The 16,534-nt window shown below is 34.1% G+C and overlaps 1 protein-coding gene across 1 annotated transcript in view; it reads right to left on the bottom strand.

Annotated features, from left to right (window-relative positions):
- Positions 1 to 577: 577 nt before the first annotated feature.
- The window catches only part of LOC128999077 (dynein axonemal heavy chain 7-like), a 41,126-nt gene continuing 25,169 nt past the window's right edge, over positions 578 to 16,534 (bottom strand). Inside the window, exons 16-24 of the mRNA XM_054425434.1 lie at positions 15,873 to 16,032; positions 11,471 to 11,676; positions 10,947 to 11,087; positions 9,081 to 9,238; positions 4,465 to 4,607; positions 3,488 to 3,709; positions 2,460 to 2,639; positions 854 to 1,132; positions 578 to 706 (exon numbers count right to left, since the gene is read on the bottom strand). Coding sequence (XP_054281409.1) covers positions 578 to 706; positions 854 to 1,132; positions 2,460 to 2,639; positions 3,488 to 3,709; positions 4,465 to 4,607; positions 9,081 to 9,238; positions 10,947 to 11,087; positions 11,471 to 11,676; positions 15,873 to 16,032 — 1,618 coding nt within the window. The remainder of the gene's footprint in view (positions 707 to 853; positions 1,133 to 2,459; positions 2,640 to 3,487; positions 3,710 to 4,464; positions 4,608 to 9,080; positions 9,239 to 10,946; positions 11,088 to 11,470; positions 11,677 to 15,872; positions 16,033 to 16,534) is intronic.

The following is a 16,534-nucleotide window of genomic DNA, read 5'->3' as shown; positions in this document are numbered from 1 at the left end:
CAAGTCGATGCTGCTATCCAGTGGCAAAAAAGAAAATCTACAACGCTCGATATTAGACCCCGCTGCAGCTCCAGTGACGAGTCCTGCCAAAACCAAGACAACGCCTACCGGCTGCACTGATAACATCGACGCAGCGCTACTCGTGGCAAAACAGACGGCAGTGGAGAAGGCTGTACGAGTAGCAGTGGAAGCGGCATCGGCTACTTTCAATGAAGTGATATGTAAGCTGCAAGACGAGGTCGGTTACCTGCTAAATAAACTGAAGGTGGTCAACGGGAGACTGGAGGGCAAGATTGATGACTTAGAACAATACCAGGGACTAGATCACATTCGTGTATTCAGCATTGAAAAGAAGAAAGACAAGGATACAGACGCTCTGGTGTTGGAGTTGTGTCGTGAAAAACTAGGAATCGACGTGTCAATGGACGATCAAAGGACCGTGACATGTCTCACGGTCGCATCATGTCAGCCAAATCAGGAAAAGGAGCATGGAAAGGAGTTGGTGCGACATAGATCAATAATTGTACAATTTTTATCTTACAGAACACGACGGATGATTTTTGAATAAAACAATAAGTTAAAAGGGACTGGCATCACTACCAGAGAAGATATGACGAATTGTCGACTGCAGGTGTATCGAAGAGTCGTGTCGAAGTACGGCGCCAAGAACTTGTGGACGCTCGGCGGCAGGGTGCTGTGAGTAAACCTGATGAAATTACCTCGTACCTTCAAGACAGTAACATAGCTGGTGAGTGTGTAAAACTAAATACTAAATTCCCAAAATTTCCAATATTTATAAATAATTTAGAGTTTATAATACCATCATGTAGTAAAGATAATGTAAATATTTTACCTGCAACTGTTGAAGAGACATATTAAAGTCTGTGTCACAAAACTTGTACAGTATGTTCCAACCCAAATGGCCATACTTTTGTCTCTCTTGCACTGACGCATGGAGGAAGCAAAGGGAATACAAAAGTTTAGCAAATGCACGATCTTTACCAGGACATCCATAAAAGAAATCTTCAATAATTATAGGTTCAGACTGGAAACTGAGTAAAAGTCTTCGCTTCAGCCCAGGAGGCAAATCTGTGGTGATTTTAACACTGCTTTGCAATATAGACACTGGGAACTGCAAACAAAGATTAATTGAATTAGTAAATGTAAAATTTTAGAATACAGGGTAGGGTGCTGGTGCTTAACACGTTCACTGCGAGAATCCCTTTGGCAGTACAGTAGGAAATGCGACGCAGCCTCGGCGTGCCAGTGAATCAGCGAACGCAATAGCAATAAAATATTTCAGTCTTGATAGCGGCAAAACAGCGGTGGTGATGGTGCTGTGTTACACCGAGAGTGGACGTCTGGATGTAGTTCATTGAAAAAACTCACAGATAGCAGCACTGCCTGGATCCGTAGCCCGTGTCTTTGAAATGTGGCTCGAAGAGAGAAAATCCCTGAAAACGGGACAAAACTGTTGCCAGAGGGAATTTTACGGGAAATTTTACTACCAACTTAAACCCAACCTACACCAAATTAAAGTATAGGACCAGCACAACATGCTGATATAGTTTAGTTGATCCCAGATAAATGCGGAGGTCACAATAGACCAACTTGTATAACATGCTGTGACAGTACAGCATGACTCCGATCGAAGTCGTCAGCAGCGAACGTGTTAAAGAATATTTGGTTTTCAAATCAGCAGCATTTGTAAATTTTCCATAAATATTTTTTTAAGTGTAGAGTTGACCCAATCAGTCTAAAGAAGTTAACAAGTTCTTTACACCTGCTCACCTATGAAAAATAAAAAATAACTTCTGAATTCTGAAAGATGGCGTACTTCTTCATTCATGCATGTCCCCAGTCATCCTTCAAAATGGACCATTATGTTAATAACAGTTTCATTTTGGGTAGAGCTTGATAGTTTAAGGGCACGTTGACATAAAAGGTATGTTTTAAAAATAAAAAGTCACAAGCAATCAAATCTGGTGACTGACATTTTCGTTAGTTAAGTCAAAGGTTTTAAAACTTACAATGTTAGGACAGAGGAAATTGTCTCTGAAATTCTGCAACTGAAGTTGAAATTGTAGGGAAATTGAAGGTGAAAACATTTTGAGAAAATACACATTGGAGTGTGCCTACAAGAAAAGGGACTGTCTGCCACAAGCTATTCCCTAGAGACACCTTTTCCTTGCATGATTTTTTGTTATTTTTTGTTATTATGTATTTGAGACCATTGCTAATTTTGCTTGCAAAATGTATTTGGTTTGAAACCATAAATTTTCAACTTCTATAGTTTAGACTTTTTATATTCACACAAGGGTTCATTCTCGAGGTAGCCGAGATGGGTAAACTGTGATTTGAAACATTCAAATGTTCTCAGAACTTAAATATTCATAATTTTTCACACATTTTTAAAATTCTGGTTTCAAAAAATGCCAGGCAATGTTGTTGGAGTCTACCTGAGTGGATGGTGCTGAAGTAAGCCAAAGTCTAAACTCCATGCTGGTATTGAGCAGAGTGAGGTTGTCACAGACACGTTCCAAGTGAGGCATGTAGTCTGGAGCCAAGTGACAATTCTGTAGCAACACCCAACTGCCTTCTTCTCTACTCCTGGATATCAGTCTGCTAGCTGCCTCACCCTACAACACCACTGTGATAAAAACTGCAGAAATATCCAACATTATCTGAGTCACTGTGTTATACAATGTTTTACAGACAGATGTATAACTTCATTTTTGTTTGTGGTAAGTCAGAATTACTTTGAGAATAAGATAAATATTGCCTTTTCATTATAGATCCTCAGTCCTAACTGTTATCTCATTGTGATCAGAAGCTACTACTCGACCACCAGCACATAGCATCTGACAATCAGCAGTATTCAATGTTTTTGAATACAAATGTTTTGACTGTCCTTATATATGTTCATAACCTGTATTTCACTTAAATAAATGTTGGAATACAAGCCTGGAAATGAGTTTTTTAGCCTTGAAATTAGTTTCAAGTTTCAAGATAACAATTTTACTGTGACAGAAAAGGGAACCCATAAGAAAAATGAGAGAAGATTGGACATTATTATTCATGGTCTATAAGGATCAAATTTATTTAGCACATACATCTAATTAATGTCCTACACAGGTTATACAATAAACCCACATAAACACATTCCACGTCTTGTTTTAACATTCACTTTGACAGTTTAAAGCAGTGTTTATACTCTAGTTAGTATACTGTATATTAAAAACTTTGTTAATGTTTAAGAAGTACCTAAGAAAACTGATCATATTATGACTGACTTAACATAATGAATGAAAGGAAAAGACGATAGTTGGGCTGAGAAAAGTTGCAGAAAAGTCTTTTATAAGGATTATGTAGCTAAGTATTAAAATGGACAGTGTATTGCCTTGTGTTGAGAAAATACAATTCATTATTAGTCAAAATTAATTACAAAACACTGTTGTCAACTTACAAATATCCATACAGAATTCACCTGATCTACTCCCAGAGAAATTGTGTGAAGTCTGTTTTGGAAGAGTTTCTTTTTAGCAAATTGACGCACAGCTGGTGCAGGGTCAGACCCGGGACCCATGATAAACAGTAGAGGGGTGAGACAGTTGGAGTCCTCAAAAGAAGAGGTCAGATCCAGGGTAAAGGGCAAAGTATACTGCTTCCCCATACAGCCCTCTACATACTGTTCTATGCTATCCCTTACCTATGAATAGAAGAAGAAGAAAAAAAGGTATTTTATCAATATAAAATAATAATGATGATACAGTGTTTACACATACACACCAAGAACAATGGTCAATGACCGTCTGTTTTGTGGTTGACATAGGCCTACTGATTTACAAATTTAAAAACTTTAAAAGAATACATGAATCACACCATACAATTCTTCATAAAATAAACTGGGTTCCAACACCGAAATATATACACATAGGACTACATAAGGCCTATGAAAACAGAACAGATTATAAAAGAATTAAAAATAAAATTGAAATAAAATTAGAAACAGAATTTATTTTACACACAATTAATAATTCATAAAACAAGCCTGTAATTTGTATTATTTACCTTGATAAATACTAAACAAACAATCAATATTTAAAATTATATCGATTTTCTTAGGTACCAATGCTGCAATACGGCTCGTCAGCTATACCTCCACTACCGATATGCTCTCCCCAGAAGTCGTACCAACTACTATAAGGCGAATTTGCCACTGGCGATCGTGCTAAATGTCTACAGAAATTAATTACGGGAACTTTTTGACTGTTATATGTATATAGAGCAATAGATGGTTTATATAGTTTAATGTTGAAATTGACTTGGACAAAATTTAAACATATTCTCAATTATGAACATATGAATGTAATATTCTTTATGTTTTATTTTTGTACAAATACAGGTCCTTGAAACAAAAATGGTGTAACCCTTACAGGCTAATTTATGATAAAACATCCATACCTTATCAGGATAGATAACCTTTATAATGTTCAGTTTCTGAAATTCAGACAGTTGACTGTTCCATGGATCTGGAAAATCCAGTTTGTCAGAGTTCTGTAGGACTTCCCACTTTTCATGGTTGCTAGCTAAACTTTCTGCAAAACCTGGATAATTAAATACAATAGAGCAATCAATTGTAAGCAAAATGAAAACATAAGTTTATTGTATAGATTGCCAGTACCGTACTCTGACCATTAGAGGTCCTCAGCTACATCCTGTAAAGGGACACTCTAATAAGAAATCATTTTCTTCAATTAGGGACTTAGAAACGAGTTTTTACACTATTTTCGCAGTTATAAAGAAGAATCATTTCGGGAGCGTTTCATAAAGTCTAAATTTCACAAAGTCCAACAGTTAAAATATTAAATAAACAGAGCGTTTCACAAGGTCCAAATTTCATAAAGTCCAAAACTATAACATTCAAATAATCACCATTTCACAATGTCCAAATTTCCCAAAGTCCAATGTTAAAAAATCAAATAAACAGAGCTTTCACAAGGTCCAAATTTCACAAGGTCCAACGGTACATTCTGGGCCAGAAGTCTCTACAGTGGTTGCCACGGTCAGATAGCAGGCACGGTCCGCCGGCGCTCAACTACTGATTACTCCCTGTTGCAGCAAACCTAAGTACGGTACTTGTTAAACTAATGCTATTTAAATAGGGAATAAATGTGATCATTTTAAGGAGATAGTCTAGTGTAAATCAAATAAGGGAAATGGAAAATCGATTAGTCTGCAGGTTTGCTGCGGAGGGGGTGAATACCACTACTTTACACTCTTTACAACGTATCTACGGACCCACAATGATGTTTTGTGACGTGTGGCAACAACACTAGGTAGTGTAGCGCCTACATACCGAACCACGGCAACCTCTGCAGGGACTTCTGGCCGAGACTGTACCGTTGGACCTTGTGAAATTTGGACCTTGTGAAACGCTAAGTTTATTTGATATTTTAACATTGGACTTTGTGAAATTTGGACATTGTGAAACGGTGATTATTTGAATGTCATAGTTTTGGACCTTATGAAATTTGGACCTTGTGAAACGCTCTGTTCATTTGATATTTTAACGTTGGACTTTGTGAAATTTGGACCTTGTGAAACACTCTGTTTATTCATATTTTAACCATTGGACTTTGTGAAATTTGGACCTTATGAACCTCACCCATAATTTCAGCTAGGTTTTCATAAAGGGTGTTTTTTTTTCTAAACACAACCCAAATAATTGTACCAGCTCATACGTTAGTATCTCTTTTTTCTTCACTTCATTGCCATCACCTAATATGCATTGTTGCATAGATATCTATTATCTATGATATTTAGTGTTTGTATTTTATGAGAATTTATTTTAAATAAGACTCAACATGGTGTTTTCACAAGCTCAAATAGTGTATTTATCTTTTTTAATTTACTGATACTTTCTCTCCTTACACGTTATAAGAAGAAAGTATTGTTTTTGTCCAAATTCTCCAATGTTGTGTTTTGAGTGGATATATCCGTTTTGGGCACCCCTGAACCCAAAAAACTGGTTTTCGAAGTGATGTCTGTATCCGTCTGTCTGTATATGTGGATGAGTACAGAGCTACAGACCACAACTTTAGTCTGACTTTGATTAAATTTGGTATGTGGGTACTAATCCATAGTATCTCTAGAATTTTTTGTTTTTTTTAAATTTTAATTTCTAATGGGGATTTTCTCACAAAATCCATAAAATATCGGAAAAATAGCATTTTCTCAAAAAGGACCAGAATGATTTTGATATAAATTAAGTATGTTATAGTCCCATAAATTCTGAACAAAATTGTACAACTCCTGTTGCTGTAAAAATTACGGTTTAAAAATGATTGTAACTTATGTTATTTTCCCACAAAAGCCCATAAAATGAAAAAAATCAGATTTTTGAACAAATATAATAAAATTTAGTATGTCTTATAATTCTAAACAAAATAGTACAACCTCCCATTGGTGTTAATTAAAGTTCAAAAGCGATTGCAACTTTTGCGATTTTCCCTATAAACTATCATAGTTTCTCTCATCCCTTACCCATGATAAAGGTTGTTGACAAGCTAATGGGAGAAAGTATGTGTCAGATTGACGGTAGAGTGAAAATTTAAAAACGTACGTTTTCATGTCCCTGGCCTTTTACTTCGTAGATACTGGATTTGTAGTTTATTATTATGTGTTTTAATATTTTTTGGGATGGGGGCAAGGTGTTACACACATTTATTTGGTTTTAAATAGGTTCTAGGTATTTTTTTCGTATTTTTAAAGTCTCAAAATTCACGACCATGACGTGTCCCTAGGGTGCATTTTCCAACTTTCACGCTGTTTTTAGACTAATTAATTATTCATGCCGAAATATATAAAGCCATATTTTTATGTCATCAATGGTTATTAAACTTACAAAAAAGGAGCATATTATAATTTTATTGTCTTTAAAAACTGACTACCATGACAAAATAAGTCTGTCCCTCGATTTGGCGTCACGACCATTTGGGAAAAATTTTCAACTTTGGAGCACGACAGTGGCAAGCCTGGCGTCGATGGAGTCAGTTGGTTTTAGAGACTAGTTCGGGGTGTATGTCAGGATTGTAGTGCCGGTCGTTTCGAGTTGAAAGGAGGAATTACAAGATTAATAAAGGAAAGATTGTGTTTTTTGTAATTTTGGTGTGTCCATGACCGTATGTAGTCATTTGATGAAGTAGACATGGTGTTAATTTTTGTTTATAAGATATTTCAATTGCTAGATTAACCTAGAAGTCCACTTTGTATCCTCGAACATGAGGTGCAGGGCTACCGCCAGAACAGAGCCAAATAACACGTAATTTCACGACCAAAGTTTCACGACCATCGCGGGTTTTTTCACGACCAATCCAGCCTTATGGATTATAGTGTGTTTGGTCGTGACAATAACTTTAATATAATTGTAAATTGAACAGTTTAGTTAAATTGTAACACATATTTTTATTATAACTAACAGGATAATTGAAGGATTGTTTAGAAAGATTTAGATTGTTCCAGACAATTCACGACCGTACCGCTTGTCCCTGACCATCACGTTTATGATTTCTATCATAAAAATTTAAAAAATTAAAATATCGTCATATTTCAATGTTTTATACACAAAAGAAGCACACCTCTATACAAACATAACGATTTTTCGGGTCTCAGGTAAGTTTTTTCGGAGTTATACAAACTTAAAAAGATTTTATTGGCTTTTTTCAATTTTTTTAGTTTTTTTATTTTTTTCTAGAAAAACCAAATATACCAAAAGCTTAGTGACCTTTTTATTGTTTAATGGTCATAAAAGTAAATAAGTTTATAGCAAAACATAGTTATAAAAATAATATTAACTATTTCTAATATTCATTTAAACGTCCGTTATGGTCGTGACAGGATTTTGTGTTTTTCCACTAAAGATGCTCTTTTAAAAAGAAACTACCAAAGATATTGCGTTACCATGGACATTTTATGAAACTTCAAATGTTAATGAAATAAAAATAATAATAAAAGTTTTGAAAAAGGGGGAAAAGAATTTGCAAAGTGCTTTTCCTGAAAACGTACGTTTTTAAATTTTCACTCGGTACCGTTTATTTTTTAGATGTGGCAATGTTTTGCAGGAAATTCTAAATTGACGGTAGAATTGTATGTATTGATTTTTGCATTCAAATTGTTCCTATCCACTGTCAGGTATCTGTTTCGGAATCAACTCTTCACGATCGAATCTCGATACGGATATAAATCATGGTGGTATAGAGAATCGACACATCCCTACAGGAAAGCTTCTTGTTTCTTTTTCTCATTTTCCATCTTTTTTGCACATCCTACGGAGTAATCAGCTGATTGGATAGAGCATTGCTTTGCAGTTGTCTGCTAAACACATTTCACCACGCAACAACGTATCTCAACTTACAAAGAAGCTCTTATAAAGAAGCTTGGTAAAAGCTTTCATATAAGTGGCAATATGTAACAGTTGTTGGAAACAGTTGTTCTACTTTGCAAAATGTAAATACAAAATTTACATGCCATAATAACTACTGGCAAGACAACATTTTTTGTGAGTTTTGGCCCCTTCGGGTCCCCCTTGGCCAAGGGGCCCTCCACAATTGCCAACCTGGCCAGTCTGGGCCTGAGTATTACCATAGTATTTATTTATCTAAATGTAATTAACTACTTGGAATAATTACTGTACATAAATTATTTTTTTTTTTTCAGAATAGTATGCAATGTGCCACGAAAAAAATATTGAAATGTAGTTTAACTAAATAGGGTGGCTGCACTGATGTCTGGAAGCATAAAAAAAAACAAACGAATTGTGCATTTAGTTTTATAAAGAGTTATGAACCAAGATAAAAATGACTGTAACTAAAATTAACTGCTTGAAAATAACCGCCTATTGAATGTGTATATTTGGTGCAAATATTGCATTGTTTTTTTAATACTTTTCTTCAGTTTTACATATTTAAGCATCATTTTAAAGGGATGCAGTTTTACAAAATATATATAAGTAATTATCCTATTGTGGATATATTAAAGGCTAAGTAAAGGCTTTTAACTTTATTATTAACTCATTTCACCTGAATATGAGGATAGCTGGTCGAGCTGAACTATTTGTTTCCATTTGATATCCGTGATCCACTCCACAGGACTGTTAGTTTCACCTTTAAATCCTTCACTTTCTATTTTTACACCAATAAAAAAATTTAAGTCTTCTTCAAGTATAGTTTTTTTGGCTCTGAAATATGAAACCTAAAGATAATATCAATTTGAAATCATCTGATACTTAAATATTATTTAGCTTACGTACCCAAATCAATAGAGCAAGAGCGCATGACTGCCAGACCTTTGTTATTTTATAAAAGCTGAAAGTTTCTCAGCACATGCTCCGAATTTAGTTAAGAATGATCAGCGACTATGAAATTTGGATCTTAGTTACTTTGACAAAGAAAGGTAACAAAGGTCTGAAATTTGCAAATAACCTTCCTTATAGTATAAAGCTTGGTTCTTTCATATTTTTTTCGGAGGAATGTTAGAAATCATTTCCTCCATTGCCAGACACTTTGTGCAGTTTAAACCCTCTGCCAGACACCCTTAAACTTAGGTATGACGAGTATTAATTTTTATCATTTTATAAAAGCTGAAATTGATATATGTTACTTAAGGGGCTATCAAAAGACATTTCCTCAAAAGCCAGACACTTTCATTGGTTTATTCATCTTGCCAGACACTTTAAAAAGTCTGCCGTGGTGCTTTTATAAAATGACGAAAATTAATCTTCGTCATACCTAAGTTTAAGGGTGTCTGGCAGATGGTTTAAACCGCACAAAGTGTCTGGCAATGGGGGAAATGGTTTCTAACATTCCACTCAAGAAAATATAAAAGAACCAAGCTTTATACTATAACGAAGGTTATTTGCAAATTTCAGACCTTTGTTAACTTTTTGTTGCCATAGTAACCAAGATCCAAATTTCATATCTGCTGATCATTTTTAACTGAATTGGGAGCATGTGCTGAGAAACTTTCAGCTTTTATGAAATAACGAAGGTCTGGCATGCATGGGCTCTTGGGCTAAAACCTTATTGTAGCTAACCTGCTGACTAAGCGAATTGACAATTTTCAACAATTTTTATCCTCCAACACGAAATCCTATTACAATAATTTAGATTATTCAGATTAAAATATATGAAAATGAAAACCCTCATTTTACTATGAGTACCGGGACTTTATTAAACACTCCAGCCTTACACTGGGCAAGCAACAATAACGACTTTTTCTTCAGTGAAACTGACTAAAATAACTTAAGTGTTATAAAATCATATTTATTAAACAAATACATACAAGGTGTTCCATGCAAATGTTTAAAGTTATCCACCATATTGGAAAATGGCAGCTATATTTGAAAAAAATAAATTAATTTCTTTATTCCCTAAGAAAATAGTTGAGTTATCCATTTAATATTTTCTATAAATGTAATACTTTTTGAGATACCAGTCATGGCACAGTTAAGTTGTTCACCCTGTATATAGTGAACCAAACCTGTGAGCAGAATTTTCATGGAAATCACAGACAGGGAAATCAGTTATACCCTGTATTTTTTATCGGTCGTGATGCATTTACTCATACTCTCTATAGAATAAATCGTCTTTTAATTAAATGTTATCTTAGGCCCATGTGAATATTTATTTTCCAACAGTTTTTTAAAGTTAATTGAATAGTTAGATATCTTGCAGAATTTAGACAACAAACCTAGGGCTATGATAAAAACACTTTTTTCAAGGAATATGAGGTAAAAAATAGGACTTGCAAAATATTCCACCCTGTCTAGAGAAAAGGATGGAATTACAAAGAAAGTGTTATGTGTGAAATACAGTGATTGGCTGATCCAATTCCAATTCCACAAACTCTGTCTATTTCAACACCCATATTACATTTATTTTACTTACAATTCTATGTTGGAACAGAGTAGAAGGCAAAACAGGATTCTGTGTTTTTCAAAGAGAGAACAACACACATTTCTATAAAGGTTGTAAGTAATTCGATTTTGAAGGTATTGCAGCCTTACTTCCATTATTTGGGACTTGTTGCTGAAAAGTGCAAAATAAAGTTACATATTTACTATTCTAAGCTGATTCTTCTTACCATAAAAAACTGAGAGAATATCTAAATGAACGTCCAGTGTTAATTATGGTTTACGTTCAGTGGCAAAAGTGTTCATCACAAGTTATGACAACAGTTTTCATTAAAATATAATTAGTGATAGATAGGTTAGTTGGCCACAATTGTGATAGTGGTGTGTCTCTTTGATATTGGTAATCCCCTAGTCAATCAAAATGTATAAACTATAATAACTTTTAAATGTTGAAAGTTTTATCCTCTTAAAAAGGCAACTAAGTTTTCTATTCTCGTGTTTAGTAAGAACTTCCCATTATGCAGTTTTGTAGTTTTGGGCTCAAATAAAAGGACTTACGCAGTATCAATAGATGTGATATACGTTTTGAGAAACCAATCAAGAGAAAATTGATACATGAAGTTAATGTTGCTGAGGTTAGTTAGACAGAAGTAGAGTCTGGCTGAGTGTTCAACAACAGCGTAGTAAAGTTGACAGTAAGAATGGATCTCCTCCTCGATTATCTTGGCAAGCTTCTGTTTATCCTGGATTTCTACTGATAAAGACTGAAAAAAATGATAAGAACACTATTAAGGATAAATTGAAAACACGTTTGTATATTTCAAACATATAAATAGCTAGCCTCTGTGTTCTTATCAAACACATCATTAAGCATGTTTTCATTTTGGACAGAGAGTAGTACAAGATATTCCTTAACATACAAAAACACTTTAACACAAACCTTCCTAAAAATCTGCTTTCTGAGCTCTAAAAAATGGTTTAGAGAGAAATTGGGAAATGTTTTGAGGGTATAAAATGAGAAAACCAAAATTTCATCCCATAAAAACCTGTTCCTAATCCATAGGAGGTTAACTTTAAGAAAGTACCGTAAGGTCCTATAAGTTCGCCTCCATAAAAGAAGCATTTGAATTATCATTTCATTTCCTATAGACTGATCACGCTGGTTCTTGAAATCTTTAGAATATACGCAAGTTTACAAGTTTAGATCAAGATTCATTAATATTGTATTATTTTAACTCGAGTTATTGTGCTAACGGACACATGTATATATTTATTTTAAATAAATATATAACTTATATAGTAGAAAGTCGATAATTCTGACGTCAAAAATTCAGACCGCCAATAATCTGGATTTGTCCCAAGCAAGAAATACAAATTTGTACCGTCTGCACTTGCACTAAGCTCTTTATTTGATGAGGGTAGGTGATGGGAGAAGCTCTTTTTTAACATGTTCACTGAAGCATGTATCCAATCGGAGACATCAGCATCACCGCCCAGGTGCGCATCCCTACGATCGAGTCATTTGTCATGAACATTGTATTGCGATTATATTTCGTCGCTTAGTTTAGCCGTAATCCACCATTTTGTATTTTTTTTTTACTAATTTATAACTCAACAGCCCTTAGAGATATTTTTATGAAACTTGGTATAAACTTTAAGTGTTCAGCTATAAACATTGTCCGGAAATATCTTTGATCAGGCTCATTGAATTTCAAAATGGCGGCCATTAAAAGTTTTTAAAGTCAAATTCCATGAAAACCGGCTTTAAAAAAACTAAGTTTTGCAACAAATTGATTTGAATTTGTCCAAATCAAATCATCCAAGTCATCCAAATCGAAGGACACTTTATTTGCAAAAATCGGAAAATAAATTAAAAAGTTATGTAGCTTTTATTATTAATAGTAATGACAGCCATTTAAAAATCACAACGTTAAATTCCATAGAAACTAGTGACAAAACATTTTATCAGATATTTAACTTAAGGCAGTTGGTAATTCATCTAATCCAATGGAAGGTGACTGGATTAAATGATTAAATAGTTGGTGCACTCTAATCAGCTGATTCCGAAACGCATTGTTGTTGACTAGTTATTGTTCTAATTCATTTTGTGCGTTACATGTAAACAAGCTTTTAACTCTGTGGTTATTATTTTGTCGTGTAAGAAAACAAACAGAAATGCCAGTGCAATTTTCAAATGTGGAACTGGCTGATATTCACTTGATGTACGGCCTTGCAAACAATAATTGTGTGTTAGCTTGCCGTTTGCATGCAGAACATTTTCCTAACCGGCGACTTCCGAGTGAAATGATGTTTGTAACGGTGGATGATCATATTAGACAACATGGAAGCTTTGGAATTCCGTCTGGTGGTCGGGGCAATCAAGGAACAGCAAGAACAATTGATGTAGAAGAGGAAGTGTTGAGAGCTGTGGAAGAAGATCCAACTAAAAGCACGAGAAGATTAGCGTCTGCTGTTAGGATTAGCCATTCATCGGTTTGGAGAATTTTGAACAACCAGTTGCTTTATCCCTATCATGTTCAACGAGTTCATGCTCTTTCTGATCATGACTATCCCAACAAACAACGATTTTGTGAACAAATAAGAGGTAAATGTGCTAGGAATCCCGATTTCTTGGCTTCTGTACTTTTTACTGACGAAGCAGGATTTATTAGAAATGGCATGAATTTCCACAATACCCACCATTGGGCAGACGAGAACCCTCATGTGATAAAACTATCCAGGTTCCAAAATACATTTTCATTGAATGTTTGGGTAGGTATTATTGGAGACAGTTTGATTAGCCCAGTGTTTCTACTGCCAAGGCTTAATGCACTGAACTACTTGCATTTTCTTCAAAATGACCCATGGGAAGTCATGGAATATGTGCCTCTAAGATCTAGGGATCGCATGTGGTTCAAGCACGATGGAGCACCACCCCACTTCAGCATTGATGTGAGAACATATCTGAATGAAACGTTCAGGAACAAATGTATTGATCGTAGCGGCCCGACCGCGTGGCCAGCGAGGTCGCCCGATTTAAATTTAATTGACTTTTTTGTTTGGGGTCACTTAAAATCGATGGTGTATTCAACCCCTGTAGAGAACGTTGAGCAGCTCACAGGGTGGATTGTAGATGGGTGCCAAAGGATTAGAGAGATGCCTGCGATTTTCGAACGAGTGAGGCGGTCGATGTGCCGGCGACTGGAGCACTGTGTGAGGGTCAACGGAGGACACATTGAGCATCTCCTTTAATGGTGAAGTTCAGTCACTAGACGTTTTTAGTAGGAGGAAATCAAACTTTTAATGGTAATGATTCTTCAAAGAAACTTAACTAGAAATCTGAATTTTTTCTTAAATTGGTGTAAATAAATAATGATCATGATGTAAATAATAATGATAAGCTGTAAATAGTTAAATCATTAATTTAAAGTTGTCAACAAATTCTAAACTTAAAGGGTATTTTAATTTGTTATAAAACATAAATAAAAACAATTTCGTGTTTTTATTCGAGTCACTAGTTCTAATGGAATTTTGTTTTTGTACTAGTTTCTATGGACTTTAACTTTGTGATTTTTAAATGGCCGCCATTTTGATAATTACTAATAAAAAAAAGCTACATAGCTTTTTTTATTTATTAACCGATTTTCCCAAATGAAGTGTCATTTGATTTGTAATAAAAAGGACTTTAAATAATTGCAAAACTTTGTTTTTTTAAGCCGGTTTTCATGGAATTTGATTTTAAAAAACTTTTAATGGCCGCCATTTTGAAATTCGAAGAGCCTGATTAATGATATTTCCGGACAATGTTAATAGCTGTAGACTTATAGTTTATACCAAGTTTCATAAAAGTATCTCAAAGGGCTGTTGAGTTATAAATAAGAAATAAAAAATAAAAAAATACAAAATGGCGGATTACGTCTAAACTAAGCCGAAATAGAAAAAAAGTTATTCTACATTTTCGACTTTTTTTTGCATGTAGAATCTGAATCTGCGTAGCCCGCTACGATTTACTGAAACACCCTGTATACTAACGATACAACTGCCATTTTCAAAGCTAATAGCCTCAATAATCTATACAAAATTCAATAAATCTTGCTTTTGAAGATTTTAATTCATGTTTTGAAGCAAATGGCTTAAGACTAAATTGTTCCAAAGCACAACTTATGAGATTCAGAGCCACTCATGATAGACAACAAAATAAATTAAATATTAACTCAGACACTGATGTTATTGATTATACAAAAAACAAAATTTTTAGGTATTCAAGTTCAAAATACTTTGAAGTGGGATGAATATATTGCAATTTTATGCAGAACATTAAATAAAACCTGCTTTCAGATGTCTGTCTTACAAAATGTTACAGACTTTAAAACAAGGTTCACTAAATCTTCGACAGTAGCTCTAGTGCCAAATCTGTTTTTAAGGTCCAAAAAAAGATGATAAAGAATTGTTATTTTTTTGCAAACCCAGACAGTCATGTAAATTGTTATTAAAAGGATTAAAAGTATTAACTCTACCTTCAATGTATATTCTCCAAACTTTGATGTTTATAAAAAGAAGCCAAAATATTTTCATTAATGACAATTTTAACTATAGCTACCTAACCAGAAATTAGAATAATTTTCAACTGCCCATCCACAGATTGACACTTTTTGATACCTTGTCCCAATACATTAGTAAACAATTTTATAATAAATTGCCAGTTCATATTAATGTAATTCAACAGAGTTGTTTTAAAAAGATATGTCTAAGTTCCGTATTTAGATAAAGCTTATAGTATAAAAGATTTCCTAAATTATCACTGTAGACCTATTTGAAATTCATTTGTAAACATTTATTTATCTAGTTTTAAGTTGTTTTGTGATTGAGTTTGACAATTTCACCTCTTTACCCAGCTTTGCTTGTTCAATTGTAAACGTTTTTGTAAAAATAAATCATTGACTTGACTTGACATAAATACCTTGGCTGTATCAAGAATCTCAATGGCAGCCTCATTTTCCAAAATATTTCCTTTAGTGTACGATAATGTATCCAAGATCTTACTCTCGACTTGTTGTAACTTAGTTTTGTTTTTAGAACTAGAAATCATCATTGCCTGTTTCTTATCTTGAAGATCAGGCCTACAATCAGAAGAGAAATAAAACAATTATTTGTATCAATAATCAATAAATAACTTCTTGATCAGCATTGTACGTGTTATTAAATTTACGGAAAGTAAATGAAAGATACGTCTTATAACACTTAAAAATTATAAGACGTATGTTTTATTTACTTTCTGTATGGATAATCTTACGAAAAACAGAAGTTGTTGGAAGAAGTATAGAAAACCTTCTCACAACACTAAATCAAATTTGGGCACTACATTTGCATCTAAAATTCAACAGATTAAGGTCAAAATACGAGTTTCAAATATCAAATTTATTTGTATAAAAATGCAGGTTTTAGCACACAAAATAGTACAGTACACAGCTCATTTCATAGCCTACATAAAAACATTTAAATCAATATAGCCATTAACAAGCCTATCTACACTACCCAGTGCATTTTGTGTAGGTAGATGTGCGACTCTTCTGAATTAATGTGCAGTCAATGTGAAGGAGGATCTGTTTTAAAAATGTTCAG

This window comes from Macrosteles quadrilineatus, unplaced genomic scaffold (genome assembly GCF_028750875.1).
Source record: "Macrosteles quadrilineatus isolate MER2022 unplaced genomic scaffold, UCM_ALF_1.0 Scaffold_7__1_contigs__length_78375512, whole genome shotgun sequence".
In the NCBI taxonomy this organism is placed as follows: domain Eukaryota; kingdom Metazoa; phylum Arthropoda; class Insecta; order Hemiptera; family Cicadellidae; genus Macrosteles; species Macrosteles quadrilineatus.
Note: the sequence above shows the minus strand (reverse complement) of the source record. Positions and strands in the feature narration are given on the sequence as shown.